The sequence below is a fragment of the Ovis canadensis genome, chromosome 5 (assembly GCF_042477335.2).
Source record: "Ovis canadensis isolate MfBH-ARS-UI-01 breed Bighorn chromosome 5, ARS-UI_OviCan_v2, whole genome shotgun sequence".
Taxonomy (NCBI): domain Eukaryota; kingdom Metazoa; phylum Chordata; class Mammalia; order Artiodactyla; family Bovidae; genus Ovis; species Ovis canadensis.
Genome location: NC_091249.1, coordinates 108,658,655 through 108,676,045, shown reverse-complemented (window position 1 = coordinate 108,676,045; position 17,391 = coordinate 108,658,655). Strand labels below are relative to the sequence as shown.

The 17,391-nt window shown below is 43.5% G+C and overlaps 1 protein-coding gene across 15 annotated transcripts in view; it reads right to left on the bottom strand.

Annotated features, from left to right (window-relative positions):
* The window catches only part of CAST (calpastatin), a 132,635-nt gene extending 116,001 nt beyond the window's left edge, over positions 1–16,634 (bottom strand). For 7 of the 15 annotated variants that reach the window (XM_069592621.1, XM_069592622.1, XM_069592627.1 and 4 more), the window contains exon 1: positions 15,062–15,311. In XM_069592621.1, the coding sequence (XP_069448722.1) occupies positions 15,062–15,091 (30 nt within the window). In that variant the 5' untranslated portion in view covers positions 15,092–15,311. Of the gene's footprint in view, positions 1–15,061; positions 15,312–15,996 lie in introns of those variants that run through there. The other 8 variants (XM_069592623.1, XM_069592624.1, XM_069592625.1 and 5 more) reach the window with 4 other exon arrangements.
* Between the last annotated feature and the right edge of the window lie 757 nt (positions 16,635–17,391).

Below are 17,391 nucleotides of genomic sequence, written 5' to 3'. Positions count from 1 at the left end.
ATAGGTGGCCTTCAAAAATAAAGGGAAGCTACAGACATTTATTTAGGATGCAGAAAGTAAGTCTGTAATTAACCAGACACAGATCTGATGGTGGTGCCAAGCCGGCATCTCGTCTCCTACAAAATGCCTCCTGGAATTTCAAAGCCCAAATTGCCAGCATAGGCTACATCTGGTTCCTCATGGAGATGAGATGTCTGAGGACCATGTTGAGCCGAAGCCATTACTTAAGCCTCAGTTCAGCATGAACTCAAGGGAGGAAATTCTCTGGAGTTCTGTCTGTTTATTTACCAACACAGAAAGATAAAAGCGTGCATTGGGAAGACCATACCTCCAACGCTCATTACCTATGGCTTTAGAATTTCATTATGTCCTGAATCAGAATTGTTTTTCTCACTAGGACACTGGTAATGAATGGAAGTATTTTTGCATGCATGTTAGGTTGCTTCAGTCATGTCTGACTCTGCAACCCCATGGACTGCAGCCTGCCAGGCCTCTGTCCATGGGATTCTCCAGGCAAGAACACTGGAGTGGGTTGCCATGCCCTCCTCCAGGGGCTCTTCCCAACCCAGGGAGCCAATTCACATCTTTCTCTGACGTCTCCTGCACTGGCAAGGAAGTATTTTTATGTGGTATATAAAAGCTTCAAGTAGTTTACATGCTATTTGGTTTGATAAAAGAAGCCATGAAGATTATTGAATTTTTTAAAAAAAATATTTATTTTATTTATTTTTGGTGGCATTGAGTCTCAGGTGAGGTGTGTGGCCTCTCTAGTTGCTGGTGTGGGGCTTAGTTGCCCCATGGCATATGGGATCTTAGTGTCCCCATCAGGGATCAAACCCTCACCCCCTGCACTGGAAGACAGACTCCCAACCACGGGATGAACAGGGGAGTTCCCATTCTTGAATTTTTTTGATAAATGAAAATATTTCATGTTCCTGAAAATTAAGGACAAAGAATTGTTTTATTTCTTGTACAAGTGGGATATGCAAGAAAGTGGGAAAAGGAACCTAAATATAAGAAAATGAAAAGCTCACCATTGGGTCTTAGCCCAGTCATCTTTAGTTAAATTGAAACATAAAACCCGATCATGTTCCCTACAGTGGAATCAAACCTGGATATGCAGGTCACTTGTTATTCAAATGAAAAAGAATGACAATAATAGTAAAAATAATAATAATGTTTACCATTTTTTATTACTTACAAGGCACTTTCATATACATTTTTATCTGAGACAAAAAAAGATGCTCACGTGATTTCATGGATTAAAATAATTAAGAATAAAAGTCATGTGATGTGCTTTTCACAAAGACATATACCTAGTAAATGAGAAAAGCTTGCAAAGCTGGTTTTCTGACTGTAAATCTATTGTCTCTATACTATGATAAGAGCTTCCCCTGTGGCTCAGTCCGTAAAGAATCTGCCTGCAGTGCAGTAGACCTGGGTTTGATCCCTGGGTTGGAAACATCCCCTGGAGAAAGAAATGGCAACCCACTCCAGTATCCTTGCTTGGAAAATCTCATGGACAGAGGAGCCTGGCAGGCTACACTCCATGGGATCACAAGAGTTGGACATGACTTAGCAACTACACCACACATACTATAATAAATGAAACAAGATAATGTTTCTTTAAATCATATCAACAGATATTTTTGTAAAATAAAAAGGCTAAGCAATATTAGACATGTGTGTGAAGTCTTTCAGTAGTTCTTTGTATAAAAACTAGAAAGAAATCACTTTCACGAATGGAAAACTTTTCCCCAAACAGAAACCTCTCATGAATTTCTGCCCACAGAAAAGCAGGCAGACTGCAGTAGCTTGGTGAATGAAGCTCTCTACAGGGCTTGTTTCACCCAGATGACCTAGTCAAGAGTTTGCCCACCCCTGGAGAAGGAAATGGCAACCCACTCCAGTATTCGTGCCTGGGAAACTTCATGGACAGAGGAGGTGGTGGTGGCTTAGTCACTAAGGTGTGTCCTGCCCACGCGACCCCATGGACTGTAGCCCACCAGGCTCCTCTCTCCATGGGATTCTTCAGGCAAGAATACTGGAGTGGGTTGCCGTTTCCTCCTCCAGGGGGTCTTCCTGACCCAGGGACTGAACCCGCATCTCTTGAGTTTTCTGCATTGCCAGGCGGATTCTTTGCACTAGCACCACGTGTGAAGTCCCATTTTAGAAACGAGAATACAGACCTACAACTCGCTCTTGTCTTGGGCAAGGCTCCAAGCTCTGCGCAAGGTCCCACTTTGCTTCTTGCTCAGGTGGCAAACATACATTATGATTTACCCTATGGTAAACATGCAGACAGCCTTTTCTCTTTAAAATAAAGGTAGATAGATATCTTACTATAAAACATTTATAAAGTTGATTCCCTGGTATTTCAAAATTGCAGTCCTCCAGATTAACCAACATCATCAGTTACTTGCTTCCACTGAAATGCTCAAAATCCCTCACAATTACATAGTTTCCAAATAATAGTTTGAGAGGGATATATATATAAAACAAATGCTTTTTTTTTTTGCTTAAAATGTCTATTATAAATATATGTTTTACAAAATGAGGTTTTAAAAACACAAATGCTTTTTAAAATGTTGAATTGTAATGACAAATTATAAAAATTATGTACTATAAAAATTGTCATTTTTTAACTTTAAAAGAAATATTTGCTCTCAATAGAGTAAGTATAATAATATAAATAAAAGATCACATAGTGAAATGACAACATTTTTTAGTCACTATCAGGATTATACTTTTTCCAGTTTTTTTAACCTGGCTTTTTATTATAAAAATTTTCTAACATACAGAAAAGTTGAAAGAAAAATACAATGAATATCCATAGTCCCACCACTGAGAGTCAACAACTATTAACTACTGTTGCCATATACTGATATCTCATCATATATTATGGACAGACACATAATCTACATATATTTGCATATGTACCAGCATTTGAAAGTAAACTGTAGATATCCTGAGACTTTACCCCTAAACATTTTATCAAGCATGTCCTTAAACTGAGGACTTTTTCCTCTATAATTACAATACATCCTCACTCTAACAAAACTCTAACAGAATTAATAAGAATTACCTAATGCCATTCAATTTCCAGTAAATGGAAACTTTATAAGTGAATCACTGCCCTCACCATTTCTTGGCGCTTATTCATATTCAGTAGCTGGTGCTGTGCTATGCTTAGTCGCTAAGACGTGTGCAACTCTTTGCAATCCGAAGGACTGTAGCCCATCAGGCTCCTCTGTCCATGGGAGTTCTCCAGGACAGAATACTGGAGTGGGTTGCCATGCCCTCCTTCAGGGGATCTTCCCAACCCAGGGATCGAACCCAGGTCTCCCACACTGCAGGTGGATTCTTTACCATCTGAGTCACCAGGGAAGTCCATTCAGTAGCTCATTAATGATACAACATCAGTTATATCTTTTCATTGAAAGAGATTCAAAGTGCCTGATTTCTACATTCATGGAATAACTGTGTACTTTCCACATTCTTTCCATTCTGCTGATGGAATAAATGTTTGGAAATTACACACTTCAGATTTGATTCAGCTTAGGAAACTGCAGCAAGTGTCTCAAAGAGTGAAGAAAGAAACCTTTGTCTGCTTTCACTACATGTAGTTGATGGTTTGGGATGAGCTGAGAGAAACATGGAAAAGGGAAGGAGTCAGGAACTGAACCACAAACCTGAAATATCCAGGAAGGACTTTTCTCTAAGAGTGGAAAGAAACTAACATGTTCTAAGCATCTACTTTGTGAGCCCAGCGCAGGGCATTTCCTCTCTGTGGTCTCCCTACTTCCATAGCAGTAAAAAAAACTCTAGGGACAGAACTGGCAGCTTATTTTATTGATAAAGAAATAGGATGTGAAACGTGAGCTCCTCCTCAGTCACACTGCATGTCAGCTACATGCGTGGGTTATAGTCTGGAGGCCAGAGACTGGGCTAGTTAGCAGCTAGCTGAAAACTTTTGATGCCCATCAAGAAAGTCTCAACCCAATGCTCTAAAAGGAAAACAACTCAAAAAAATCAACAAAACCCAATAAAACCTTCCTATTCTAAAACTGTTCTTTTTTTATGAAATTAATCAGACACATAATACCAAAGTGTCATCCTGTTTTAGGATGTTTTAGGAGCTGGACAGGAGCAAAGACAGGAAGTGCAGGATGCCAGCCCTAAAGCAGGAGACATTTCACTAGGAGGATAAGGCCCTGGAAGCCAGGAGCTAAGATGAAAACACATGAGAGAACAAGAGAGACAGAAGTTTAGAGGCAGAGAAAATATCAGCTGAAGGGCTTTTTGGTCCTGCTTCAAAGATAATTTTCCAACCTGTTTCCACTTCCTGGCATTGCTATATATTTGGTAAGCATAGCTGCCCTTTGTCCTCACTCTAGAAGACAGCATTAATATGCATCCAGTTTTCTGCCCTAGCAATCTCACAAACATGCCAGGAAATCAACAGGAGCAAGAAGCCATGAAGCTTGGCACTGTGCTCCCACCCAGCTAAGGACGTATGCCAGCGGCAGGCTTTGGCTCTGCAGCATTTGGGGCCACCTCCCCAGTGCTACCCAGATACACCCTGACACACTCAGAGACAAGGGTATACGTCACAGGATGAGCTGAAGCTCAAACTTCTACACATATTAGAAGAGAAGGAAGACAGACAAAACCTGAGCTTTTGCAAGCCTAAGCTCAGCTCTGAAAGAGCACCAAAAGATAGTGTGCTTCTGAAATGCCTCTGTTAGACTTAAACCTCAAAAAAAAGATACTGAGTTTCATTTAGGGGGTAACAAAAACATTCTAAAATGACCTCAAAGTGATGCTTGGACAACTCTGTACTCAGTACTAAAAAAAATAATAATATTGAGTTAATAAAATGGGGCTTCCCTTGTGGCTCGGCTGGTAAAGAATCTGCCAGCAATGCAGGAGACCTAGGTTCAATCCCTGGGTGGGGAAGATCCCCTGGAGAAGGGAAAGGCTACACACTCCAGTATTTTGGGCTGGAGAATTCCATATAGCCCATGGGGTTGAAAAGAGTTGGACATGACTGAGCAACTTTCACTTTCAATAATAAATATTAAAATAATAAAATATTTAAAATACCAAATTGTATGTTTTAAAGGGTAAATTATGAATTATATCCAAATAAACCTGTTTAAGAAAATAATAAAGATTATGTGAAAACAGCTGGAAGGTCTTCCTTCTGCAATTTGGGGAATGCTGATGGAGATCAACGTTTGCATGTCCAGTGACAGCTGTGGCAAAATCAATGAAGTAATGAAACGTGATCCCAGGGCCCTCTGGAGCCTGGTGCACACTGCTTAACTCCCTCCTGCTGCATACAGAGACAAAGGCTTGCTGGGGATGGTGGGGTAGGGGTGCTTCCTAAGGGTCAAAAAGCCTTCATTTAGCTGTGGGTTGCTCCATGGAAGAAAAGCTATGACAAACCTAGACAGCATATCAAAGAGCTGGAAATACCAGACCATCTTACCTGCCCTCCAAGAAACATGTATGCAGGTCAAGAAGCAATGGTTAAAATTGGACATGGAACAATGGACTGGTTCAAAATTGGGAAAGGAGTACATCAAGGCTATATATTGTCACCCTGCTTATTTAACTTATATGCAGAGTACATCATGTGAAATACCAGGCTGGATGAATCACAAGCTGAAATCAAGATTGTCGGGAGAAATACCAATAACCTCAGATATGCAGATGACACCACTAATGGTAGAAAGCAAAGAGACACCAAAGAGTCTTTTGATGAAGGTGAGAGGAGAGTGAAAAAGTTGGCTTAAAATTCTTCAACATTCAAAAAACTAAAATTCTGGCATCCAGTTCCATCACTTCATGGCAAATAGATGGGGAAAACTGGTAACAGTGACAGATTTTATTTTGGGGGGCTCCAAAATCACTGCAGATGGTGACTGCAGCCATGAAATTAAAAGACACTTGCTCCTTGAAAGAAAAGCTATGATCAAACTAGACAGCATATTAAAAAGCAGAGACATTACTTTTCTGACAAAGGTCTATATAGTCAAAGCAACAGTTTTTCCAGTAGTCATATACAGATGTGAGAGTTGGACCATAAAGAAGGCTGTGTGCCAAAAAATAGATGCCTTTGAACTGTGGTGTTGGAGAAGACTCTTGAGAGTCCCTTGGACTGCAAGGAGATCAAACCAGTCAATCCTAGAGGAAACCAACCCTGAATATTCATTTGGAAGGGTTGATGCTAAAGCTGATGCTCCGGTACTTTGGCCAACTCATTGGAAAAGACTCTGATCCTGGGAAAGACTGAGGGCAGGAGAAGAAGTGGGCAACAGAGGATGAGATGATTGGATGGCATCACTGACTCAACGGACATGAGCGTGAACAAACTCAGGGAGATGGTGAAGGGCTGGGAAGCCTAGTGTGTGGCAGTCTATGGTGTCAAAGAGAGTCAGACAAGACTTAGTGACTGAACAACAACTCATCTTTCAGTGCAGGTCACAAGTGCCCAAGCACTTTTGGAAAAGCTTAAGCTAGAGTCCGGGGATTCAGATTTCGTTTATCCAGGGTGATGCTGGGGACACATGTACATCCCTGAACTTCCCCAGCTGAAACTAACACCCAGCTAGGACTGAAACCACTGCTTGGAGAGGAGCTCTGTGGGCACCATGTCAGGAAGTAGAGGTTTCTACTCCTCCAATCACCACACTGAGTCAGCACCCATGGGAGCTTCCCCAAGTCAGACAGGCCAGGGCAGCTCAGGGCTCCTGGGTAAACCGATTGCTCAAGGCAGAAACCCAGTGCCCTGTGTTCAACCCAGCATTTCCTGACTAGTTCTGAGCCTTGTCCTGCTAATGGCACATCAGATCTTCATGTTGCATGTAAGTCTCTATTTTCTTAGTAAAGCAAACGAATCAGCACTTTATTATATATGCTCCTGCTTACTGATTACTTCATACATGTGTATTTTGCCTGCTCAACCAGATGGTAGATTAAATTCTTTTTTTCCTAGTCCTGTGGTAGCGGTCTGACAAACAATTCTTGACTGATGACTGCATTTCCACAAATCTCTAAACATTCCTTGAGAAGTACTTTTGCTCTTTTCAGGTTAGTAGACTAGGTGAAAGACTTTTTTAAAAGCTGAAAAAAAAAATAGCTTGAAAATTTAAGAGACTATATGCAAATTGGATTTCCTGCAAAGTCCCTTAAAAATCTATTTTTGCATGTATTCTGCTTTCTAAAACAAGACTGTTCAGCAAACAAACATAAGGCTCAAGATGGAAAGCTGGTTTTGCTTTAAAACAGGCTCCCTGGTGCAGACCGATGTGGACCTGCTTGCCCTGGGGGGGGTCCCTGCCCTGACCCCGGTCAGTTGGTGTAGCAGGAGTGTGTGATGGCTGCGTCCATGCGGGCCTCCTGCAGGACAGGCCAGCAGTGGTTTCAGCTTCTGCAGGGTGATCCTGCTTCCCCTCCAGTCTAGGAATGGTAGCAGCTTCCTAGTTTCTAGCCCCTGTGTTGCCTCATCGATCCCAGTTGGCTTCCTGGCCTCTTCTGTTACCTGGCAACCAGCTCCCTGCATTCCATTCCACTCCCCAAACTCCAATAAGACAGGAGGAATGTGGGTCTGAAATGCTATGAGACTTTGAACCAATAATTTAAACTTTCTAATTTCTCCTTGGAAAATGCAGGTCATAATGCCTACTCCAGGGGCTGGCTTACTTATGAAACAAGTGAGGAGGAGCCTGGTCCACTGGCTCGTTCATTTTAAGAACACATTAAAGGTCATTTCACTCCCTTCTTTTTCATTGGCATGGTGAATTATGAGACAATAAAATGAATATGAGAAGAAACAAAGGTTTAAGCTTTCATTTTCTAAGGCTATAAATAATATAGCAGGGAATTTAGATTTTAACTTGCCATAAGTACAAAGGAACAAGATTCATCTGATAAGTTTACGTTTAGTACTTTGCCTACCTCAGGACACTGTATTACATTAGTCTCACATTCCCATGTTACAAATGAGGAAACGAAGTACACAGCGAATAGAGAACTCATTTTTTCAAACAACAAACACCAAGCTGGTCACAGGGATAGCACTTATTGTGCAATTCCTAGGCTATAAAATACTTCAAGGGTGTGGGGCGTGTGTGTGTTGGTGGGGCTTCCAGTAAGATAGATAAGGCAGGATAGACACAATGTTACAATGCTGATAATTATAGAAGGTGATGGGTACAAGAGAAGGGTGTTATATTATTCTCTCTCTGCCTCTGCACTAAAACAAAAGTTTTAAAATTTTTTGAATCTTCTTAAGAGCTTGTATCTCCCTAAAGTTACACAAAGGGTTTCCCTGGAGGCTCAGTAGTAAAGAATCCACCTGCCAATGCAGGAGACATGGGTTCAATCCCTGGGAAGGGATGATTCCCCTGGAGAAGGAAATGGCAATGCTTGGGAAATCCCATGGAGAGAGAAGCCTGGCAGGCTGCAATCCATGGGGCTGCAAGAGTTGGATACAACTTAGCAATTAAACAACAGAGTAACACAAAGGGAATATCCTAGCTATTTTTACTTGCTTTTAATACTGAAAACCCCAAAATAATGGAGAAGGCTAGTATGAGAGGAAGAATTCATTTGCTAAAAAAAAAAAAATCAGTGATGGGGGGATAATTATTTAAAGAAAGTAAATGAAAGGTATGATGCATGATATTTTTCTGCTTCTCTAAAAACATTTGTTATCAAACTATAGAAATACAGGATAACCTTCTTTGGGGTTCTCATATAAAGGAAGACACAAATTAAGGTTTAACTGCATATGTATAATTCTGAAATCCTCATGATTCCCTGAACTCCCATTTGCTTTTCTCTAACATTTTAACATTCTGGTGGGTACGCCCAGGTGGCAGTGTAAGGCCACACCTTCATTTTGCTCAGTTTTCAGAAGTAACATTGATTACCTTTCTGCCTTGTTTAGCTTAGGGGTTCCACTGTAGTAAGGCTTTTTAAATTTCCTCTGAGCCAAAGATGACGCCATGAGAATTTCAATAGCTACTCTGCTACTTTTGTACTAGTCTTTAGGCTGTGCTTGTGATTTTTATCTACAAGAAATACAAGAGAAGACCAAGAATGGACCATCAGCACAATTTCTGTGTCCAGGGCACCCTGTTCAAAACAGGACGCATAGTAGGTGGGCAATAAGCAACTGTGAACCTCTTTGGCCTTTACCAAAGCACTTTTGTATTCTATAAGTTCTCCAGAGTCAGAAGGAATTCCATAAATTTTAGGAAAACTAACCATGGACCCTTTTTTTTCTGGAGTTAAATGGCTCTCCCATCTGAGGAAGCAACTTACATAGATGGTACTCACTGGATCAAGTAATTTCACACTTCTCTTAAGTGAAAGACACTGGATATTTTTTCTTAACGGTAGCTGCAAAGCTTTCTGGGTCATTTTTTTATGAAAAGAAAATGAGACAACTTGAAGAACAGAGGTTTGCTACTGCTGCTGCTAAGTCGCTTCAGTCCTGTCCGACTCTGTGCGACCCCATAGACGGCAGCCCAGCAGGCTCCCCGTCCCTGGGATTCTCCAGGCAAGAGTACTGGAGTGGATTGCCATTTCCTTCTCCAGTGCATGAAAGTGAAGTCGCTCGGTCGTGTCCAGCTCTTAGCGACCCCATGGACTGCAGTCCACCAGGCTCCTCCATCCATGGGATTTTCCAGGCAAGAGTACTGGAGTGGGGTGCCATTGCCTTCTCCAAACAGAGGTTTAGAATCACATTAACAGGATTTCAATTCTTAAAGGGAAGATTCTGGGAAGATGAAGTAAGAGGTACCAGGAATCCATCCCCCTACCTGGAACAAAATCTCCCTGGCAGAATCTGTTTGATGTAACTACTGTGAAGTTCTGGAGTCTATCAAAGACTTGCAATTTCCAGGGGAACATTTAAATGGTAAGTTTTGGTTAATTTGCATCCATTTCACCTCTGCTCAGCGGCAGCTGCCCATTCCTCGTCCCCAGTTCTCAGCTCAGGTGGCTCAGGGGTAAAGAAGACTCAGGAGACGTGTTTGGGTTGGGAAGATCTCTGGGTTGGGAAGATCTCCTGGAGGAGGAAATGGCAACCCACTCCAGTATTCTTGCCTGGAAAATCCAGTTGTCAGAGGAGCTGGGCAGGCTATAATCCACGGGGTCGCAAAGAGTCAGACAGGACTGAGTGACTGAACACACACAACTCACAGCAAGCAAGTGTGCACTGGAGCATGCAAAAAGGACTCTGCCCTCCAAATACTGCGCATCTGTATTCTGATCACGGATTGCTCACGCCCAGGGAAAGGTGCAGAATCAGAAAAGTCCTGAGAAGCTCTTCAGTGTACACTTTTGGCTGAACCTTGGCACAAAAAGAGCCCATCATTATCAAAAACAAAATGGCAAACCCTAGGGAAAGAGAATTTGATTTCCAAAATTTTCAATGATTCAAATGTCCAGTTTTCAACCAAAAAAAAAAAAAAAAAAGGAAATCACAAAGCATGCAAAGAAACAGAGATGTATTGCCCAATCAAGGGGAAAAAACTGTCCCTAAGAGCTGATAGTAGATACATTACATAAAAACTTTAAAACAACTGCCTTAAAGATGCTCAAAGAACTAAAGCAAGTGTGGAGACAGTCAAGAAGCCAACGCATAAACAAAATGGAAATTCCAATAAAAAATAGATGATCTAAAAAGAAACAAAAAAAAAATTCTAGAGTGGAGACATATAACTGAAATGAAAAAAATCACTAGAGGGATTCAAAGGCAGACTTGAGGAGGCTGAAGAAAGAATCATTGCAATCAAAAAGAGGACAGCTGAAATTATAGAGTCTGAGGAAGAGAAAGGAAAATGATTAAAGCAGATAGAGCCCACAGGGTGTCCTGGTGGCTCAGATGGTAAAGCATCTGCCTGCAATGCAGGAGATCTAGGTTTGATCCCTGGGTTGAGAAGATCCCCTGGAGGAGGGCATGGCAACCCACTCCAGGATTCTTGCCTGGAGAATCCCGTGGACAGAGGAGCCTGGCGGGCTAGAGTCCATGAGGCTGCAAAGAGTCAGACACGACTGAGCAACTAACACAGCAACAACAAACAGAACCTACAGGACCTGAGAGGCGTCATCAAGTATACTTGGGTTGCTTCCGTGGATGGCTGTGTTTTGAGAAACAACCTTACTGTTTGCCACAGTAGTTGTATGGATGAGCACAATAATGTGTGTGTGTGTGTGTGTGTGTGTGTGTGTATTTCAGCCTTAAAAGGAAGAAAATTTTGATATATGCTTTAACATGGATGAATCTTGAGGGGATTAGTGAAGTCGCTCAGTCTTGTCTGACTCTTTGCGACCCCATGGACTGTAGCCTAACTGGCCCCTCCGTCCACGGGACTTTTCAGGAAACAGTACTGGAGTAGGTTGCCATTTCCTTCTCCAGGGGATCCTCCCAACCCAGGGATAGAACTCGGATCTCCCTCATTGTAGGCAGACGCTTTACCATCTGAGCCACCAGGGAAGTCCAATGAAATAAGCCAGTCACAAAAATGCAAATACTATAAAACTCCACTGATGTGAGGTGCCTAGGATAGTCAAAATCATAGAGACAGAAAGGAGAATGATGGCTGGCAGGGACTGACTGACCGGAGAGGAGAATTCAGAGTTACTGATCAACAGGCATAAAGTTTCGGTCAAGGGAAACGAACAAGCTCTAGAGATCTGCTGTACAATACTGTACCTCCAGTGAACAATAACACACTGTATACTTAAAAATCTGTTAAAAGGGTACATTTCAGGTGAAGTAAGTAAGTAAGTGTTAGTCGCTCAGTCGTGCCCAAATCTTTGCGACCCATTAAATGCTTTCATAATACAATAAAAGTGATAAGGAACACAGATAGTGGAATATAGTACCATGCGTTTAAATGTAGATATGAAAATTCAATGAGAATTTATTAATTAATGGGTATAGAGTCCCAGTTCTGCAAGATAAAAATTGTTCTGAAGCTAGATTTTGTAGTGATAGTCACACAAGAATTATGAATATTTACTTCCACTGAACTTTACAGCTATAAACGGTAAAGACGGCAAGTTTTCTGTAAATTTTTTTTAAAAAACCTCAAGGAAAAAAAAACAAAACAAAGATGGGTTGCTTAGAGGTTTTATACTCCATTGAGACAGTCTACTCAGAACTAATTACCCACTAGTTCACCTGGGAACCTCAAGTGGTCACCCACCGTTTACACCACCAGCAGCAAGCTACCTCATTGTTTAAAAAGTATTTATAGAATACAATTAAATTTCTGGGAAGTATTAAAATGGATTAAAGAATATCATCAGGTGTATTCTTATTTGCAATGGGAAGCAAATCATTTCAGAGACTGTGGCAGGGGGGTGGGTTGGGGGTGAGGCAGAAGGTGGCCGTGCTGTGCCCTTTCTGCAGAATCTATAATTTACATTCCTTACTCTTAAAAGTCACTGCAGCCAAGTGGTCTGTCCTGCCAGGGAAGGTTTGTGACACTCTTCCCAGGCTGGTCACAATGACCGGGCCTCCCAAATGACTGCGCTCCTAGATGACTCCGCCATTGGACCAATAGGTCTAATTAGGCTAAGAAACATCTTTAATTAACACAGTCTAATAGAGTCAACTTATGACTCAGAGATATGATTACTGGTGTCAGCCAACCAAATTTATTCTCCTTCATGCTTCATCATTATGAAGGTCATCAGATGTCTTTCAAATCTAGCTTTGTAAATTTTGTTTGTTTTTTTACTAAAGCCACATAGTTCTTCAAAAGATCAGATCCATAATACTGGTGGTATTCACTGGGAAAATATATACTGAAGCATTTCTTTGATTGGCTTTATAGGTGGCAATCCCTTAAACAAAACACATCACAGATACACCCTTCAATTATTTTACCTTATTCTGCCCAAATTTTTAAAGTTAGCTCATTCACAATCTTTTTCAGTAATTAAAGGATCTCATAAAGACATTTCAATTATAGGACTTAGTGAAGCATGATATACATATATGCAGATATGCATTATACAGTGTTTTGTATAAAATTTTTGTATTAATAAACTGCATAAATGTTATATTTAATAGCATATAATATAAATCATATATATGTGTGTATACACATATATAAATTGGCTCCATGGGTCTTTAAGGGATTATAGATGGTCTTCTGTGTGTGCGTATATTTTGTTGTGGGAAAGTGGTCCACGACCTTCGTTTAATTCTCAAAACGGCTGTGGTCATCCCCACACAGCCACCAAAGGAAAGTGGATAGAAACCAATGTCTAGAGCTACACTGTCCAACACAGTAGCCATTAGCCACTCATGCCTATTAAGCACTTGAAATACATCGTGTTAACTGAGATGTGCTCTAACTATAAATACACACCAGATTTTGAAAAAAATTAAAAAGAAAATTTACAATACCCCAATGATTTGCACATTGATTCCATGTTGAAATAGTACCGTTTGGGATATAGTGGGCTAATTAAAATGTTGTTAGTATTAATTTCCTGTCAGCTAATGAAACTACTAGAAAATTTAAAATCACATATATGGCTCACACTATATTTGAACAGCTCTGGTTGGGGAAAAGTTAGAGCTTCATCACTGACAGGTTGCTGATTCTAGGAGGTTCCGACTAGCAGAAAAAGAAAATTTAGAATAGTTCCAAAACTGAATTATAAGAGAGGTTTCAGCAAAGATGTCAGACTGTGCCTAAACATAATAGGGTTAAAAACATACCTTTAAACTATTCTCATCCCAATATTCCAGCATAATTTCCTTCGAAGAACCATGAATTTGGAAGAAAAGTGATGTTAGCTCTGAACCACTGTTATTGATATTTGCAGATAATTCATGTGGTGCATTTTGATAAGAACCTTTAGGACAATAATGACTCAAAGTAAATTTTTGCTCTTAGCACATCAATAAGATGCTACATTTTAAAAAAACACAGAAAATGTACAAGGAAATGGAAATTTTCAATCATTAACAATGTATGGGTATGGTACTTTTATTCAGGAATTAAGTCTTCAGCAACCCTTATGTGGTACCTATTATCACCCACGTTTTATAGATGTGGAAACCAGTTGAAAAAAGAGAACAAGAATTCTGTCCCATTTTCTACTTTGAGGCTAATACTGAGTCTGACACATAGTAGACGCTCAATGAAAGGCCACTGGATGAAAAGGGACGTTACTGATCCCAATACAAGGTTTCTCTCTAAAGAGTGTCTGATTACAACACTCTTGCTGATCCCAATACCACATGATGAGAGAGAAGGGTGTACTTCACTATTTTTTTTTTCCAATTCTCATCATAAATCAATGGGATATAAATATTTCTATCCTTTCTGTCAACAAGACTTAAGTGTATTATTATTGTTTTGGAAAGCATCCTAATATTATATTAAAGCATGCTTCCTGGTTCAAAACACAAGTACCAGCTTGACTGGGTATCACACTTACATGGTTGGACAACCATTCAGTGCATTAAATAAATGGAACATCCAAGCAATAAAGATAGAGTCTCCCTCCCTCTCTCTCATTCTCAACAAGGGTCTTGATCTCAGTTGTTTATGTTCCTTGGAGTTTTGGGATTTTTCTCCTGCCCCACCCCACTATCTTTGTTACCTCTCTACTTTGCGCTGGCAAATGCACGCCCAAAAACACGCCTCTGAAAGTTTTGCGCTTTACTTATGAGTTAAAAACAAACTCTAGAGCTGAGCGCTTTCTGAGTCCACGTTCATCCAAGAATCCGCGTCCGAGGGCAGAATTCGTCCAGAAACAATCCCTATGCCATTCAACTTGTGAGCCTGAACTCACGCCGACTAGCACGTGTACGTACGTCTGAGCTGGCTCCCACATACCACAGCAGGGTGGGTCTCAGCCTCTCCCGGAGCCTCCCCTGAAGGTCTGAGAGGAGGTATCAACCTGCTCCCCAACCTTCGCCCGCAAAATCCTGAACAGTGACCTCTCCTACAGCCCAGGAAGGCAGAGCACATTCCCTTCCCAGTCCTGCCCAGGGACGATCGCTCCTATTTACCGTCTTGTACCACCAGCTTGCAAATGCCATGGCGACGATGGATGTGCTCCGAGAGACGCAGCAAGGGACCCGGCGAGGACACGGGTGCAGCACAGCAAGGGGCCGCCGGCTCGCACTCCACCTGCCACAGACCTGGCTGGGGCTGAGCTCTGCAAGTCCCACGGCTGTCAGGCGGTGAGCAAGGCAGCTGGGCGGGGCCTATCTAGACCCCGCCCCTCCTGTTGACCCCGCCCCAGCCCCGCCCCGCCCCACCCCGCCCCACTGGTTTGGCTCAAAGCTGCTTAGGGAAGAAGTGTTATTGCTCCAGACAGCCACGCCCTGCAGCCTGGACTGGACGCGGAAGACCCGACTTTTTTGCTTGTGTCCTACAGACTCCGGAATGCCGGGGGGTCCCAAATGAACTTCATTCTCCTTTTGCCTTTATCCGCTTCTCACCCACCCCTGTCTCATCCACCAACTTTTCCCAACGCATGAGTGAGAAGTGAGCAGAAGTCGCTCAGTCGTGTCCTGACTCTTTGCCACCTCACGAACTATCCAGTGCAGGGAATTCTCCAGGCCACGATACCGGAGTGGGCAGCCAATTCCCTTCTCCAGGGGATCTTCCCAACCCAGGGATCGAGCCCAGGTCTCCCGCACTGCAGGCGGATTCTTCACCAGCTGAGCCGCCAGGGAAGCCCACTCCAGTGCGGCTTGCGCCGCGCCCCGTGCACTTGGCCGGCCCCCAGCGCCATCCGCGGGCCCCTCCAGTCACCTGCCCAGAGGCAGGTTCTGAGTCCCCACCCCCGTCTCTCCAGATGCTTCTCCGTGCCCGGGAGGGGTGGCGCCCAGGGACAGCAGGCCAGGCAGGCTAACCCCCCTCTGGAGGTGGACCCGAGGCTTCGGGGGGCCCCGAGATCCTCCCCGCGCTCAAGCCCGGCTGTAGGAGCGCCACTCACCTCCTGGGTGTGGCGGTCAGCGCGCCGGGGCCGCGGGGAGGCGGCGGGCTTCGGGCCCGGCTGGGACATGGCGAGGCTGGTGCGAGCGCTGCCTCCGGGCGGGCGCGGCGGAGCCTGGAAGGGAGGCCCGAGCCGGGGAGCGCTGGGAGGGAGCGAGGGCGCGGAGGGGCTGGCGGGCGCGCCTGTGAGGCAGCTTTTCCGACCCAGCCCCGACCCGCGGGAGCTCCCCTTCGCCGGGCAGGGCCCTCCCCTTCCTGCCTGCAGCTGGCTGCGCCCGGGAGGCAGCGGCCCGGGGCTCCCTGTTTGCAGCTCACACCCTGAGTCCCGTATCTTCTCCCAGGGACACCCCACCCGACCCGAGGTCTCCTTGGGTGCCCAAGTGGGTCGCAGAGAGGAGGGGCTGGAGATGGCGGGGTTCTCCCTCCAACTTGCCTAGACTTGGCTTGCAGTTGTGCAAGGAGAGCGGAACCGGGGCGTGGCCCCGTCTACACCTCAAGCCCCCCTCCCTAAGAATCTCAAGAATTAGACAGCTTTTCTGCAATCTGCTCTGGGTTAACTAGGAGGAGAATTTACCAACTCAGATGGCCCGGGGCCTGAACCCTCTGGATGAGGAAGCGGATTGCAGAAACAAATTGGTCTATGTGTGACTCCGTGTGTTGTGAGTGTGTGTGTGTGTGTGTGTGAGAGAAAGAGAGAGAGAGAGAGTGTGTGTGTGTGTGTGTGTGTGTACACACACGGGCCTGGGTATGTTTTATGCGACTTTACTTTGGGGTACGGTGGGGGGTAGTTTTGAAAGTGCAATGATGTTTCATGTGGAAGAAGTCTTAGGTTCCAATCAAAACCTAAGAACAGTCCCAAGTTTAAACCCCATTGCCTTTCAGGAGGCTGTTGAATTTTTTTTGCGAGGAGGCCAGATTGCTTTTGTCTTTGGTTCATCTTAAACAGCACTTCCTGGTTTGGGCCTGTGAAATAGAACAAGCCTGAAGTGAAATGTTAGAAGCCAGACTAGAAAAGGCTCCTCTGCAGTGAGTGCCTGCCTGTGGTTGCTGCCGGTTTGTGAAGATCCAACAGAAGAAAACCTGTTAACCCCACCATGGCATTGACAATGTGGGCCTTGGGGTCACTGCCCTCTGCAGTGCTGTGTTTCAGACAGTTGGGGAGGGGGTGTGCAGGTTACAAGGAAAGACTGGTCATGCTGAGTGGACCTTGGCAGAATGGAAGCCTTGTTTCCTTCTCCCTTCTCATTTTGGGCATTCTGACTTCCCTTTATTCAAGGGACTGGCTAGCAGGGAGGGACGATTTCAAAGCATTTCCTCTCTAAGGAAATATCTGTGTATCTGATATTTCCAAAAAACAGCATTAACAGGTTTACTTCTGTTGTATCGTCACAAACCA